We start from the raw sequence: 15,786 nt of genomic DNA, 5'->3' as shown, positions 1-15,786 counted from the left end.
GCGGCGAGCTCGACACAAAGGCAAAAGCGGACGATTGAGACCCACGAACATCGTACAAACCTGTCACTATGAGCACCGCGGCACATCTCTGGGTCCCGGCTTTATTCTGCGCCTGACAGACATATTTCCCGCCATGTGACAACTGAGCATTTTTCAAATTCAACATGGCACTTTTGGTTTCACAGGACATCTTAAAATGCTCGTCTTCCGTAAGCTCACGATCGTCCTTGATCCAGGACAAAGTCATGGGAAGTGACCCAGACAACATACACTTCATGGAGATTTCAGAGCCCACAATACAGGACATATCCTTTAGTCTTTGAACAAATGATGGTGGTTCTAGTGAGAAAACACATATGTTGTCATCATTCACAGGCAGTCTAAATGAAACTGAAATCCTAAACCTTTGCAATGAAAGTGGACGCATGCAGCGAGGCAAACTCTCCCGCCACAAACCTTTTAGAGAAATCTGGCAAGAGCAAGATGTCTCCCCAACATCGTTTGAAACAGTGCACTTGTACGTTCCTTCGTCTCCGGCCTCACAGTGTGAGATCTGAAGAGTGATTGTATCATTTTCCACGCTGATTTTATGTCTTTTGTCATTTCTGATCAGCTTATCGTTGAGGAAGCAGCTTATTTCAAATGGAGGGGAACCTGAAACGATTGCTTCCAAGATAATCTCAGACTCCGTAACAAGCTCAGCTGATTCAAAAGGCCTCACAAACAATGGAGGCTCTACAAAACAGAGAATAAAATTACATTTACAGGCATGAAGAAATAATTCTAGTCTGATGTGGGAAGTCTGGTCCACAGAGTTCATTTAGCCTTTAAACTCTAGTTTCTAGGTTTTCTGAGTAACAGTGAACCTGTAGCAGACAGTGGTTTTTAAATGACTGGTAATCCTTGGGTTACAGGTAATGTGTCATGGGTTTATTTCTTTAGACCATCTGCTGAGGCAAAGGGCCAACGCACCCTCATAAAACATGGACATTTCAGAGCATTTGAATAACCTGCTTGGCTCTTTATTTTTGATTTATAGGGTTAGCATGGCACGGCATATTCAAAACACAAGTTCACACTGTCAGTTAATGCAGTCTGTCCATTAAACATCTGTACGAAAAGGTCAGCTGTTAATAACATGGCTGACAACCAGTTACACCAACAGTCAGGCCAGAAACCCCTCCTAGCTTCTTACAAATATACTGTTTCTGGGAGTCTCTGCTTTGATGGAGAGTAACTAAACCCTGCACTGACGTCCATATAATGCATGCAGCACCGAACATGTGAGAAACCCATGTGGACCAGACTTTAGATGGAAACAAATGTAAAGTTTGAGGACAGCAACAAGAGTAAAATCAATTAGCAAGTTTCACAAACTAAACCTAGATGAAGACCTGCGTCTTGAACCAGGTTTAATCTTGGTGTTGGAAACGGAGTCTTTGACCGGTGAAGAGTGAACCAACCTTTCACTGTTACTGAGCTGCTGCACTGCTCCCTGCCGGCCTCGCTGGATGCCACACAGACATAATCTGCACTATCCTCTACAGAGCAACTCTCAACCTCCAGAGTGGCCAACGAGCCGTCGAAGGTCATGTTGTGTCTGCGGTCTGAAACCATTTCTGAGCCATTTTTAAACCATGTGACAGTAATAACAGGAGTGCCCTGCACTTTGCAGGACAACTCCAGAGGTTGTCCTGTTTTCAGCAGCTTTGAAGGTTCAAGCTTCATCGTAAATGTTGGGGCTTCTGTAAATCAAGAGTAACAATTATAGATGCGATAAAGAGGTTAATTAAAGGAAAACAGCTTTTTAACACTTTTTAAAGAAAGAACGAAAGCAGCAGCTTTTCTGCACCTTTTATGAAGAGCGCTGCAGTGCAGTCAACCTTCCCAGCGTCGTTGGATACTTGGCATGTGTATTTGGTAGAGTCACTGGGTTTCACAGAATGAAGTTCCAGGGAGCTGGAAGAGGAGTCTTTCTTTATGAAATACTTTCCCCCAGTGAAAATCTCTTTCTCCTCTCTGAACCATTTAACGGTAAGTGGAGCCGATCCCGTAAAGTCAGACTTTAAGACAACGTGTGATCCCGGGGATGCATCAAGAGATTCAGGTTTCGAGGTAAAGGCTGGAGGTTCTGGAGGCATTTGGGAAGAAATACAGCAGATCAGTTCACACCCTGTCACTAAGCCTGTGCTGATCTCTAATGGCTACTGCTTAACTTGAGGTAATGCAGCTTCTCTGACCTTTGATGGAAAGAGTACCACTGGTTTCTTTTTCTCCAGCATCATTAGAAGCTTTGCATGTATAAACTCCACCATCGCTCTGATCCAGGCCAGTTATTGTCACAGAGGCTGTACTCTCACTGAAATCAAGCTTATATTTTGCATCGCTGTGGATTTCTTTATTGTCTTTGTACCAAGACAGAGCCATCGGCTGAGATCCAGCAAGCCTGCAATCCAACGTGATATTACTGCCAATGCTCCCATTCACTTTCTTTAGAGTTTTGGTGAAGGACGGGGGAACTGCACGATCTGTGTAGGGAAGTATATCAAACATATTACAAGCTCCACTTGTGCTGATCGGACAAATTGATATTAATGATGTTTTATTGACTAAAACCGACCTATAACTGTAACCGAGCACGTGCACTCGTCTTTTCCAACTTTATTGGACACTTCCATCTTGTACTCGGAAGTGTCACCTTTATCTGCTGCGAGAATCTTTAAAATGGCAGTGTTCTCCTTAACTGCTATTTTATATTTACGACCACCGATCATCTCCTTGCCGTCTTTGAACCATTTCACTTTGAGTTCAGGGCTTCCAGAGACGGTGCACTCCAGCGTGGCAGAGTTGCCTGCAGTCACGCTGATGGAGGCTGCTTTCTCTAAAATCCGAGCAGGTTCTAAAACACATTGAATTTTACACTTAACAAACAGTTAGATCTGAACTCTGAAGACATTTGTAATGGGAATGTTTTCTAACCTTGAATAGTTAAGATAGCTTCACATTTTTGCTGTCCTGCCTCATTTTCAGCGAGACAAGTATACTTCCCACCATGCTTCAGCTCAACAGATGAGAAGGAAACACTAGCGATGTTGTTCACAAAGGACATTTTGATGTTGGGATCATCATCTCTGAGGAGCTCAGAGTCTTTCATCCATTTAATGGTGATGGGAACTGAACCTTTCAGGGTTCCCTGTAATTTCACTGTATTTCCCAAAACTGCTGTAGCGCTCTCAATCCTCTTTGAGAACACAGGTGGCTCTGAAACAACACGATTGGTATCATAATGTCAACACCTGCCAGACTGTGGGACGCTGTAATGAAAGTCCTTTTTTACACCACTAACCTTTTTGTTTAAGTACTGACTTTGAGGTTGCTGACCCAACCTCGTTGGATACGACACATTCGTATTCACCAGTATCAGCGCTCTCAAAGGACTGGATCTCCAGAGAGGCCAGCGATCCCTGTGACACTATGCTGTACTTCTTATCTGAGGACAGGCGTTTCTTATTCTTTTTCCAAGACACTTCGAGCGGTGCAGAGCCTGCAATCTCACACTCCAGCACAGCTACCGACCCTCTGACTGCCTCGGTGGACAGTAACTCCTTTCTGAATGACGGAGGTTCTAAAGGGAACATACAGTTCGGTTATATGTGTTTTTGCACAGACTTGGGCCTTTTGTTGCCAAAAACTCGACACACCTTTCACTGTTACTTTAATGCTGCAGCTTTCACACCCGCACTCGTTGAGAACCTCACAGGTGTAGTTTCCACTGTCAGTCAACAGGACATCGTGTATCTCGAGAGTGGCGACACCGTCCTTCAGACTGACAGCGTGTCTGCCACCAGTGGACAGCTCACTGTTATTCAAGAACCAGGTGCTGTGGAGTTCGGGAGATCCTTTGACGGTGCACTGCAGGCGAGCGGTGCTGCCCTGCTTCCAAATTGTTGTGGCTTCCAGCCGCTTTACAAAGACGGGTGGCTCTGCAGAGGTGTGTGGTTAACAAAAAGCTATTGTGAAGTCAAAGACTGCATTTAAAAACAGCAACCACGCAATGAAAGAGGAGAGATTTAAGTCGCTGTCTATCATCTAAAATGGACACCAGAGAATTGAACTGTGTTAACTTCCAGGACTGCAGATTTGCAAAAGTTACAAATGCTGCAGTTTCCCTGAAACTTAACTAGATAGCTCTTACCTTGTACCTTCACCGTGGTGGAGCAAGACGCACTGCCGGCTTCGTTTGCCACTGTACACACATAATTTCCACAATCTTTCAGTGTGGTCTTTAGGATATCAAGAGTAACTGTCTTATCCTCAAACAACAGTTTATAGTCGGGAGACTGGTGGACTTTTCTGCCATCTCTGGTCCAGCTGACAGTTACTCCAGTGTCCTCATCCACCTGACACTCAAGGTGCAGAGCAGCTCCGACCACAGCGGCGACTGAAGCCAGGGGCCTTACAAAGTTGGGTTTATCGATAACACACAGCTCCGTGTGGCACTCAGCTGTCCCAGCTTTGTTAGATACCTTGCACACATAAAGCCCGCTGTCAGCTGCCTCAACACTGGGTATCTCAAGAGTGTGCTTATTCTTTTCACAGGAGCTCTGGTAGTGTGCGGGCACTTTGGGTAAGGCCTGGTTGTCTTTAAGCCAGACAACATTCAGAGGAGCAGTTCCTGCTATTACACACTGCATTACAGCCCTCTTTCCAACATACACAGTCTGAGGGTCAGGCTTACTTATAAAGACAGGAGGAAATTGTTCTACAGGGATTAAGAAGAAGAGAAACAAATCAGTGTTAATAAGTTTTACCTTAACCGAAATCAAACCGACAGGGCAAGAAACAATTGCACAAACAAAACGCCAGCACAAAGACGAAAACGCGCCATTCATCCCCTCGGAGGGGAATGAAAACAACATGAGTTCCAAACTCAACCAGCCAAGAAGAAGGAAAAATGCACTGCTCTTACCTGTGACACCGAGGGAGGCGGAGCATTCATCACTGCCGTGCTGATTGGACGCCTTGCAGGTGTATTCGCCACTGTCATCCTTGGTTGTCCTCAGAAGCTCCAGGGAGGAAGCGCTGAAGCGACTGATAATCCTGCACTTTTCACCCTCTTTGATGGGGTGTCCATCTTTGAACCACTTGAAGCTCACGTTTGGAGCGTCCTCAGTTTCACATTCAAACATGGCAGAGCTGCCGATGTTTATCTCCACTGGGACGATTCTGTTCCTGAACACAGGCTTCACTGTGTTTGCAAAAGAGAGAAAAAGGCAACAAGAACATGTGAATATACAGCAGGTGCTGAAATGACACAAAAATTAGTGTTTGTACTGGAGACGGTGATGAAGTGAACCTGGGACGGAAAGCGACACACAAAGTTATGGTGGGATGAAAGTGGAGGAGAAAAAATGAACAGGCTGAAGTGATGAACAGGAAGTCTGTGACGACAAAAGGAGAGAAGGCATGCAAACATGAATGATTAAAGGCATGTGGTCAAAGGAGACTGCTTGGCTGTGAAGGTTGTAGAGGAGTAGATGGAGTGGGATGTGATCATGTCACTGCTGTCTGCTGAAAGCCTCAAAGTCCAAATGCTTTTCTTTTGAAAAAAACTGCACGCCAGGTGTCTCGAAGGTAAATGAGCTGTGGGCTGGCAGCGTCCTCTCATTGGACGGCCACCTTAGTGTTGAAGTGGAACAAGAAAAGCAAACAAGCAAACTCCCACAAATACTTCTGAAAATGTTTGTTTTTCAAATTTCAAATATTTTATAACGAGACGTTTTTTCCTCACTAATTGTGTTTATTTCGTAGTTCAATGAGGCGTCACTGGTCTGTCTGCCCACACACGTGGCAGCACTTCTGCTATCATTGTGTTCGTATTTAACAAAGTAAAAATGCAGACATAAGTGCACACGTTCGTCAGTTTTACAGGCCGTGACTTTGGGACCCCTGCTGTAAGCCATTTTCAGTTCTGCCTTTGTGCTCATTTCCTAAACTTTGAGTTTTGGTTGAGGTTTGCAGACAGCAGACGTTCACCACAGCGTGAAGTAGGGCTGCTCGATTATGGCAAAAATGATAATCACGATTATTTTCACTGAAACTGAGATCTCGATTATTTGACGATATTTATTTAACCCTTTAAGACCTACCATAGAACCAAGTCCGCCAGAGCTTATATTATTATTTTTTTTACATGCTGTAGTGCCATTGGGAGCATTTCAAGTTGCTATACAACTGTTATAGCCCATATTTTAATAATATGTATGCATTAAGTCCATAGTAACGACATAAATTGCAAAACAGTGCAATAAACTCCAAAAAAATTGACAATTTAAGAGGTTTATCCCTCAAAACTTTAAATACAAAAAAGTTGCAAAAAATAGTTTCCCACCACAGGAAATTTATCTTGAGTGTGTTCATAGTTTTATTTTGGAGATACAGCAGTTTTTATATACTGCAGGAAAAGCAAAAAAAACAATCCTATGATGCAAATTTGCAAAGAAAACAGCAGGCGCATCAAAATAAAATATTTCCAGCAGTGCAATTCGAGTTCTAAGCATCCCAGCAACTATTCAGAAAAGTCGAACATGACCTATAAAAACACCAGTATAGGCTTTTAAGGCCTACAAGTAAAAAAAATACATTTTCCGTGAAAATGACGTCACTTCCTGTTTCGGGCAGGAAATGACGTACATGCGATGGTTCGCGTTGACGTCTTGTTCAATGTGGGAAGTGTTACGAACAGCTGATCGGATCTGCAAAGTGTGTTTCTGGAATATTATGTTTTTGTTCCTGCAAGCGCTTTTTATGCAATTTTTGCTAAACTTTATGTGGAAGGAAACCATGACCGAGGACAAGCTGATGGCATAAGATGTAAGTACAACTCCTCCGGTTTCATATGCAAAACAAATTATTGTGCTAGCTTACACGGTTCCGGTTCTACAGGGATTTAAAAATAGTTACGCAAAACGGAGCGTGCCTCTGCCCGGCTTTAAAGGGTTAACAATTACAATGTGTTGAATAATGACTTTGAAAAATAATAATAAATAGTGCAAATACTGATAACAGTGCAAATGTTTGCAATATAAGAAACAAATGAAAAATGTAAACATCTATGTTTAGTGAACTTTGCAGTGTTGCTCTGGTGCAGCTACGACACCGTAGCAAAGTTTACACACTGTGTCTACTTGATCCACGTCTGACTGAACCCATAATGTTTCCACACCACTGAAGTTTTTTTACCTCTTTTCAACCAACAGCAGTCACTCTCCTCTCCATATAACTTCTGCTTAGCTTTCCGAGCTTCCCTCGGGTCCTCTTATTGTTGTGACGAGTGTTCGAAATGCAGAGAGGTGCGCTCGATTTGCCACACGGAGCAGCGCGAGAGTAAAGCATGAGGGAGGGGCTAATAATCGGCTCAGTCATTTTTAATGATCGTTGAAAGCCCAGATCGTAATCGAGATTAAAATTTGATTAATTGAGCAGCCCTAGCGTGAAGTTAGTGGATGATGATGATATCAAAGAATTTCCCATCATCAAACCTCGTGGCACCACAGTCAGCCTCGAAGATGTCGTCGTCTTGCCGACTTCATTCTCAGCCTCACAGACATACTCTCCTTGATGGTGGTCTTTGACAACGTTGTCAATAACTAGTGTGTATGTGTCACGGTCTTTAAAACACTTGAACTCTTTGCCAGATTTCACCAGCTTCCCATTGAAAAACCAGCTAACTTTGGTGACGTATTTAACACTGGCAGTAAGCACAGCCTTGCCATTTTCCTCAGCACAGACATCCTCCAGAACATCTACGATGACGGGATAATCAGTGATACTGTCCGAGGACTCACTGATCATGATTGCCTCTGAAAGATATTCCTCTCTGGTTTCTCTGTGGACAAAAATGTCCACATGCTGTTCAGCCTGGCATACTGTGCCGTCCTTCTCTGATCTAACCGTCCTGCTGCTCTTGGACTCGTGGACCTCGGTTTGGCTCTGAAGTGTCGCACTTTGAAAGGAAGCCCTGGCTTCTGTCGTCAGAGCTGCAGACTGAGATACAGCAGGAAGTAAACTGCCTGCGCTCTCTGCCACCACCACAGAGTCCACCACAGAAGACAACACCTCCTTGGAGGACACTGAGCTGACCTGCACTTTTTGAGGCTTATCAGTGTGCATGGTGCCCGGCTGCTCTGATGTAAGACTCGGCTGTTCTTGGGAAACCATAGCATGCAAAGCTACCTGGAGTTCATGCCTAAGGTCAGCTGTCTGAGGGTAATCACCTTTAAAAGTCAGCGTGATCTCCAGGGGGGAACCTGGAGATGTGATAAGATAGGAACATGCAGCCTGCCTGGGCTCTCTCTGAACCTTGACCTCATGGACCTCCGCTGCCTCTAGTCTTCCAACAACATCAGCCAGTAAAACTGGTGGATTACTGGCCACAGCTGAGTGAAGAGCGTCTCTGAGCTGATGTCGTACATTCAAACTAGATGGTTTGGGGGCATAAATGATGAAATTCAGTTCCTTAGGTAAAGTCAGAGCATCCTGAGCCTCTGGGACAAAAAGAAACCCTTTAGGCTGTGTCTTAACACTGACCGCGGAGCCCTCGAATTTACCAATCTCACTCGACCGCTCTCCTACGATGACTTGTTTTTCTTCTAGAAACACTGACTGTCGGACCGACTGACCTTCCTGGATCTGGACTGCAAAGTCCCCCTCAGCCGCCTCTAAGATAGTGCAGCTTTCGGTGGCCATTGCTTTTTCCTCTATGAAAACTGGTTTTTTTGGTATCTTGGCCTCAATTTTAATCTCAGGCTTAAATTTTTCATCAGTTTCGAAGCTAGTAGTGTGACCCTCTTCCAGACTTTGATTGTTTGTGATGATCAAAGACTGCATGATATTCCAGTAATCCTCTTCCTGGACTAATGCTCGCTGTTGCGTGACGCTCGTAACAAAAGGAGTCTCTTTTGGGAGCTGCATGGGCTGGGAGGACACAGCAAGGCTGCGTAGAGGCCTGGACTCAGTACGCGGCTGTGGTTGAGCGCTGATCACAGACATGTCAAGATCTTTGTGGTAATCCGCAGTGACCTCCATTCTCTCTTCTGAGGTAGCTGCATGCCATCTAGCCTTTTCCAGCTTCTGTGCTGCCACCTGCTGGTCAGGTTTGGTGACAGCGAGTATGCCTTCTTTTGGTAAAACTGTTAGAGAATGGACCGACTGAAGGCGTTTTGGTTGCACCAACTCTTGCTTTGGCTGGACGGAGGTGGCGTTCATCTTTGTTTCGAATTCTGAAGCTGCCTCACAAACTACAGTCCTCGGTTCTTCTTGAGTCACTGAATGCAGCAAAGTCGGACTTTTGCTCGCTTCTGCTTGTTCTGTTGGAGGTTTTTCACTGCTCAACCTTCCCTCACACAGTAAAACCTCCTGATCACTGATAACCTGCATATTCAGAAGCTGTTCTCCCTCCTGTTGTGGCTGCACACTTACAGAAAATGCCCCATGTGGCACTTGTCCTGTTTGATCAGCACAGAGCTCATATTTCTCTTCGGTCTGTACGGCTGAATTATAAACCATGTCTTTGCACGGGGTAATGCTCTCCTGCTCTGGTCTTTGTGTTTCAAGCTTTTGCTCTTTGGATAAAGCCACTCTGGCTTCACTCACTGGTGCTACCACTGGTTTCGGCTGCTCTTTGCCAGCTGAACCTTTAATGTCTGCATCTAAAGCTGGAAGATGCTCAGTGTGTCCTTCTGTAAGTTGAAGCTGTCCTGCATACTGAGCCGAGTATAAAATCTTTACCCCCTCTGTGACTCTGAAGCTCCTCTCCTCCTCTTGTCTGTGCATGTCTTCTGAGATTTCATCAGCGATAGGTACAGCGAGCTCGACCTGGTGACTAGTAACAAGTTGCCTCGGCTCGCTGGAGGTCTTTACGTGTTCTGGACTCTGACCTATCAGTGCCTCAGCTCTCACCGTGCTGAGGGGAAGGACCTCCTCAGACGTAGCTGACACGAGCTTGGGCGGTTGCTCTTTGGCTGACTCCAGCTCAACCACCTCGGGGCTGAGAATCCGTTCAGAGTGCTGCGCTGTGATCTTTTGTCTCTCCTGGACTGAGGATAAGAAAGCAGCCACGTGATGCTGTTTAACAGGGACAGCTGAGACCTGAGGTGGATGGCTGGGGGCTAATGAAACCCTCTCCTCTATTTCATGGGACTGCAGCACCGCTGCCTGGTGGGTAAGTTGCTCACGATGAAGGGTGGCAGAAGAGATGCTGAGCTCTCTGAGCGTTTCCACCTCTTCACTGGGAATAATCTGTCGGTCTCCAGTACTAATGGTATAGATCATGTGTTCAGACCGGGATCTTTCCTGGTGAAATCGGAGTTCTGCGGTTTGTTCTGCCATCGATATCGTCAAACCTTGTGTTTTCTGTACTAACGTGTCCTCTTCCTGAGCTTTCTCCCTGAACACCAGCAGCTCTGCAGTACAGGAGGCTTCCCCGTACTGGTTTGAGGCCTTACAGGTGTAAATGCCGCTGTGCTCCTGTTTTACACTCTTAATGTTAATAAACCCGGATCCATCCGGGTTGTTCACAATGATACAGAACCCACTAGGCTGGATGTGGGAAGTGCCTTTAAGCCACTGGACCTCAGGGAGAGGATCTCCAGTCACAGTGTAACTGAAGACACCCTGAGCCCCCTCCTGCCGCTGAAGAGATTCTATAGTTTTAGTGAATTCTGGGCGCTTACCAGTCACTGCAAATGTTCTCTCCTCGGCTCTTTCCTGCTTTTCTGGCTCCTTCACCTGAACGTGCAGGTAGGAAGTGCAGGTTGACTGGCCAAATCTGTTGCTGACCGTGCAGGAGTACTCTCCTTCACATTCCCTGTGAACTGTGTTAATCACCAAGCTGTACTCATCGTGTTCGTGAATAAATGTATACACGGATGAACTGGTTATAGTGTGCCCGTTGTGAAACCACTGGACGGTGGGCTTAGGGAAGCCGGACACTCTGACGGTAAACGTAGCCGTTTCTCCGACAGTCACAGCTGCCGGAGAAAGTTCACTGAGGAAAACTGGTTTTTCCTTTTTCTTTTCCAAAGTGCTGGAGAAGCGTTTAGACTCTGGTTCAAGTTCAAGTGTTTTGGTTTTGTCTGCTAACTTTATGCCAGTGAAGTATGACTCCTGGGTTTCCTCTTCCACTGTGACGGCTGAGCTAGAGAAGACTGAGTGGAATAATCACAGGTTAAATCAGCCTCACACTCCAACCACAGTACAGTCTGCTGAAAACAGGAAAACTGCAGCTTCAGTACAGGAGCAGTGTTTTACATGTTTGACTAAAAACTTCTATAACGCTGCATCCAGGATTCAAAGACTTTTTCCTCAATCAAAACAAATTCTACATCATCAGAGTCAGATAATAAAAGTCCCGAGTCCACTCTGAACTTGGTTCAGTTATCAAAGTAAACTCGTAAAAGTGCCCTTGAACTTCTTACCAACACAACCTGTAGACAAAGAACATAAACAACTAAGACCAAGGATGGAGACATCACGATAAAAGCCATATTTACCTTTTATCTCCTCCTGGACCTGAGTCACCTTCTCCTCTGTAGTTACTGTAAAGACACAGATGTTCACAAATTAAAAACATTCCTAAAGATTCCCGGGAGACTGTTAGAACCAGTGGTGGCTCGTGCATCCATCCCTTTTTTGTTTCGTTTAACTGACGTTTGTGCATGCTCCTGTTTGGTCTCTTAGTGTGCAGCACCGCTGGGCTTTTTTTCAAACACTAAGTGGTGTGAGCACAAAGTGGTTATGACCTCGTTGAAGAAGTGTTGTCACCCTGTGAAGAAGTGTGCCTCTGCTGGCTGTGTGGGTGAAGAGCAGTGTGAATGAGTGGTGTAAAGAAGCCTTAGCGAGCAGAAGGACCAAAAGCATGCAGATGCCAACCTTTCGTCACTGTGCTGCGCTCAGCATCTCCGGCTGAGCTGATATTTTTGCAAACGTAAGAGCCCCCTTTTCCAGGTCCCACATTGTTAACTTTTATACAGCTTGAGGGGTCTTGATTTTTCACAGAGTAACACACAGTTTCCTCAGCATTCAACTGGTTGTAAAGCCAAATGACAAACGCAGTGGGAAGCCCCTTCACGACGCAATTCAGGGAGCCACTGCCTTTGTTTCTGATCAGCAGCTCAGGGGGGAGTTTGATCAGGAAGTCGGGGCAGCTGGAAGGGCGATGACCTTGGTATTCATTAGGCACGACGTCAGGGAAATACAACAGGCTGATGAGGCTGTGAGGTCTCTGGGAAGATGGAGGTGATGGTCCCGGCTTCTCCACCACCTCCTGCTTGTCTTGGTCAGAGGGATCTCTAGGGCTCTCCCTGTGTGCCTGTAACACTTTGTGCACTGAATCGGTAGGGATGGGGGTTTCTGCTTTGAGATTTGCTTCTTTAGCTGGGTAAGAATAGAGTTAGGAAAAGTAATTAGGGGTCACAGAGTACATGGCCATGACTCTAAATGCTAAAGGGTTAATAGGATGAATGATGAGGTTAGAGTAGCGAAGCTGACAGGAGGGGAGGATAAACTGGACTAGGGTTTGTTATTTTATTACACTACAAGAGGTTACAGGATAACATATTAAATATTAAGTCATGGGGGTGGGGGAGCACTAAGCAGGAGGAGCAGCTGGAAAGGTGGGATGGACCAGATGGAGAGACAGGCTGATAAAAAAAGAAAGATTAACCACCTTCAACAGTGAGCTGAGCAGAGGAGCTGTTGTGGCCATGTTCGTTGGTAGCGGTGCAGCGGTACGTGCCTTGGTCCGCCACACCGACGCCCTGGATGACCAGGGACAAAAAGCCACCGCTCTGAGAGCTTCTCACCCGCTCGGTGTCCACCAGGCTCTCGCCGTTATGTTCCCATATCACCCCGGAGAAGGGCTGGCCGTCGAATGAGCAGCTGAACTCTGCCATTTCACCACTTTTCACTCGGACATCGCTCATTTCCATCAGCAGCTTCGGGCTGGCTGAGAGTTTGAAGTCAAAGCTGCTCTCAGAGCTCCTCTCCATCGAGCTTATCTCAATCGTGCTCCAAGACACAGAGGAGCTCTCGGTGATCGTCTCAGTAAACTCAACACTGTGGGCTGTTTGTCCCACTGACAGAGAGCTGAAACTCTCACTCTGAGCCTCCAGTCTCTGAAATAGCTTAGCCTCAGCCCCAGTGCTTGACACGCTAGCTAAGGCTTTTTTATCTGGGCAATAAGAAAGAGTAGAAGAATTAGGTCAACACATCATCACGCTACGGATTTCTCCAGGTTACTGTCACAGCCTGTTGCCAACAGTGCAGTGGGAGTGGCGCGTTGAGGATCAATAATGATGAGTGAGGGAGTGGACAGTGGTGGGTGTCCGCTGTCAATCATGCAAGCTCGACTGGAACAGAACAACAAACAGAAAAACACAGCCAGCGATCACGTCCGTGCTTGAGTGTGAGGAACATTTCCAAAGTCCAGCAGTGGCTGAATCATGCGGCATTCCTCTGACATGAAAACTCCAGTTTCGCAATAAAGACCATTAATACTGTTTGTGTTGGAGAGAAGACGTCATGCATTGCAAAGAGACCTTTAAGATGATGCTTCCAGTGAGGATAAGAGCAGATTCAGTGTGGAGCAGCTGCATGCTCACAGAAACGAGTCAGTTTCTCACATCATTGCACTGAAAGTATGAAATCTGAGTTTGATGGAGTGGCTGGAAAATCGTTCCAGTCCAAGGGCTGGTTGCACAAAGATCCAGGAGACGTCATGCACACAGTGACTGTAACATGAGCAGGGCTCATGGTTTTCCCCACGACGGTATAAGAGCTGACGTGGCGTCAGTGCTAGCCGCTGACAGCTGCAGGAGATTTGATCTGTCCTGAATTGACATTTTAAATGTTTTTACATATTGAACAGTTTTATTTGTGAGTGCTAAGCTAGGCTCTGTCCTCCACGAGGATATTAAAAGAAAAGGAAAATCTTTGTGCAGCCAGCAGCGTTGATCTCCAGTACAGCTGACATGCTTGCCACTTCCCCCGGCTGAACCATGCATCTTTCTATTGGCTCAGTTAAGGTTGCTTTGCTTGCCAATAGATGCTTCCTTTTATGTTTTGCCAGTAAGTAAACTTCTTGTGTAACACGCTCTCATGGCTCCGGACGGATGGAGGGAGACTTAAAACACACCTGGCCAATCAGAACGTGCTTACATGCTGCCATCATTATATCACCGTAGTCAGCGAGTGCTGTTAAACTTTGACTATCGGTTCTCGATACGTTGGACGTTATACATATCAGACCTTGTCTTACAGGAAATCCACATGATATTCTAAAATTAAAATCAATCCTGTGAGGAACATGCACCGACTTAGGGCCTTCTTGGCAGCTGATGAACGTGCAGTAGGAGCCTGTAAGTTTTATCCAATTAGTATGCGAACGTCTGCTGAACTCACCATCAATATTCAGAGTGGCAGCACATGTGACCATTCCTGCCAAATTTGTAGCAACACACGAGTACTCTCCTTCAAGGCTGGGGAGAACTCGGGAAATCTCCAGCAGGCAGGTGTCATCATAATGAGACATCCTGAAGATGTCCGACTGTTTGATCTCTCTGTCATTGCAGAACCAAGAAATCTGCAGATCTGGAGAGAAAGTGTTTTCTCATAGTCAGGAAAAACCGTTTACGGCACACCACACTGATGACAGCTGCGACAGGATTTATGGTCAATGAGTATTTAAAATGCCGTATGACAGTAAAGGGGACGAGTAACGGTCAATACCTTCCCCAGAGACGCTGCACTGGAACTGGGCAGGATGTCCTTCTGAGATCAGCAGGTCCCTCATGGGAGCGATGAGGACTGGAGGGGAAACCTGAGCCACGGCTTCAACCACCTCCGGAACTGCAGAAAAGACAAAGACACCGTAAGTCATCGCTCGATTTGGTGGCTAATAATTCATAATTCCAATCAAACACTCCATATGTACCTTCCACAGTGAGAGATGCAGAGCTCGTCACCTCTCCGTAGTTGTTTTTGGCCTCACAGCTATAGATGCCTGCATCTTCAGGGAAGACTTCAAGCAGCAGCAGCGTATGCTCATCTCCATCATGGAGGAACTTGCACTTGTAGCTCGTGGACAGAACCTCAGAATCTTTGTACCAGAACACCTGAGGCTGAGGAAGGCCGCTCACCTGTGTCGAGAAGCGAACTGACCTGCCCGAGATCGCGGTTTGGGGCTGCATCTCCCGGATGATCTGAGGTGGCTCTGGCACTGAAGGAAAGTAGAAGAAAGAAAGGTTAATACTCTGCTTGGTCCTCTGGTCAAAGAATACTTTGATGATAATAGAAACAGATACGTTTAAACAGTACAAGTATCATTTTTAAGCTTTTCACTTTTATTTTCAGAAACTGTCCAGTGGTTTTTCACGCAAAGAAGGAAAGCAGTGCTGGACTGATGCAGGACTGGAGCTCTTACATCTGATGTGGAGGTTCACAGAGCTCCTGTTTTTGCCGGCTAAAAAGGTGTACTCTCCAGCATCGCTCCTGAAGGTCTCAGAGATGGTGAGACGGTGGAGCTTCCTGATGGTGGCATAATTGAACCTCTCCTCCACAGTGAACTGGAGCTCCACTCCATTTCTCAGCCAGTGACCTTCTACATCATCCTCATTCACCTCAAACTCAAAAGTGGCTCTCTGCTTCTCAACAACCTGAAAAACACCACATGATTAGCTCAACACCAGAAACGTCCTTCTAGTATTTCTAAAAAAATAATCATTGTCA

General features: G+C 45.9%; 1 protein-coding gene across 1 annotated transcript in view; it reads right to left on the bottom strand.

The window, feature by feature from the left end:
- Positions 1–15,786, bottom strand: part of ttn.1 (titin, tandem duplicate 1) — a 176,964-nt gene that overhangs the window by 137,231 nt on the left and 23,947 nt on the right. Inside the window, exons 35-50 of the mRNA XM_080902216.1 lie at positions 15,482–15,713; positions 14,993–15,277; positions 14,788–14,907; positions 14,461–14,649; positions 11,553–11,597; positions 4,970–5,248; positions 4,196–4,762; positions 3,702–3,983; positions 3,347–3,625; positions 2,980–3,261; positions 2,621–2,899; positions 2,241–2,528; positions 1,853–2,131; positions 1,464–1,745; positions 457–735; positions 61–339 (exon numbers count right to left, since the gene is read on the bottom strand). Of these exons, the coding sequence (XP_080758342.1) occupies positions 61–339; positions 457–735; positions 1,464–1,745; positions 1,853–2,131; positions 2,241–2,528; positions 2,621–2,899; positions 2,980–3,261; positions 3,347–3,625; positions 3,702–3,983; positions 4,196–4,762; positions 4,970–5,248; positions 11,553–11,597; positions 14,461–14,649; positions 14,788–14,907; positions 14,993–15,277; positions 15,482–15,713 (4,246 nt within the window). The remainder of the gene's footprint in view (positions 1–60; positions 340–456; positions 736–1,463; positions 1,746–1,852; positions 2,132–2,240; positions 2,529–2,620; positions 2,900–2,979; positions 3,262–3,346; positions 3,626–3,701; positions 3,984–4,195; positions 4,763–4,969; positions 5,249–11,552; positions 11,598–14,460; positions 14,650–14,787; positions 14,908–14,992; positions 15,278–15,481; positions 15,714–15,786) is intronic.

This window comes from Rhamphochromis sp. 'chilingali' (genome assembly GCF_963969265.1).
Source record: "Rhamphochromis sp. 'chilingali' genome assembly, chromosome: 14".
NCBI lineage: Eukaryota > Metazoa > Chordata > Actinopteri > Cichliformes > Cichlidae > Rhamphochromis > Rhamphochromis sp. 'chilingali'.
The sequence above is the reverse complement of the archived record's forward strand: the minus strand, read 5'-3'. Positions and strand labels throughout refer to the sequence as shown.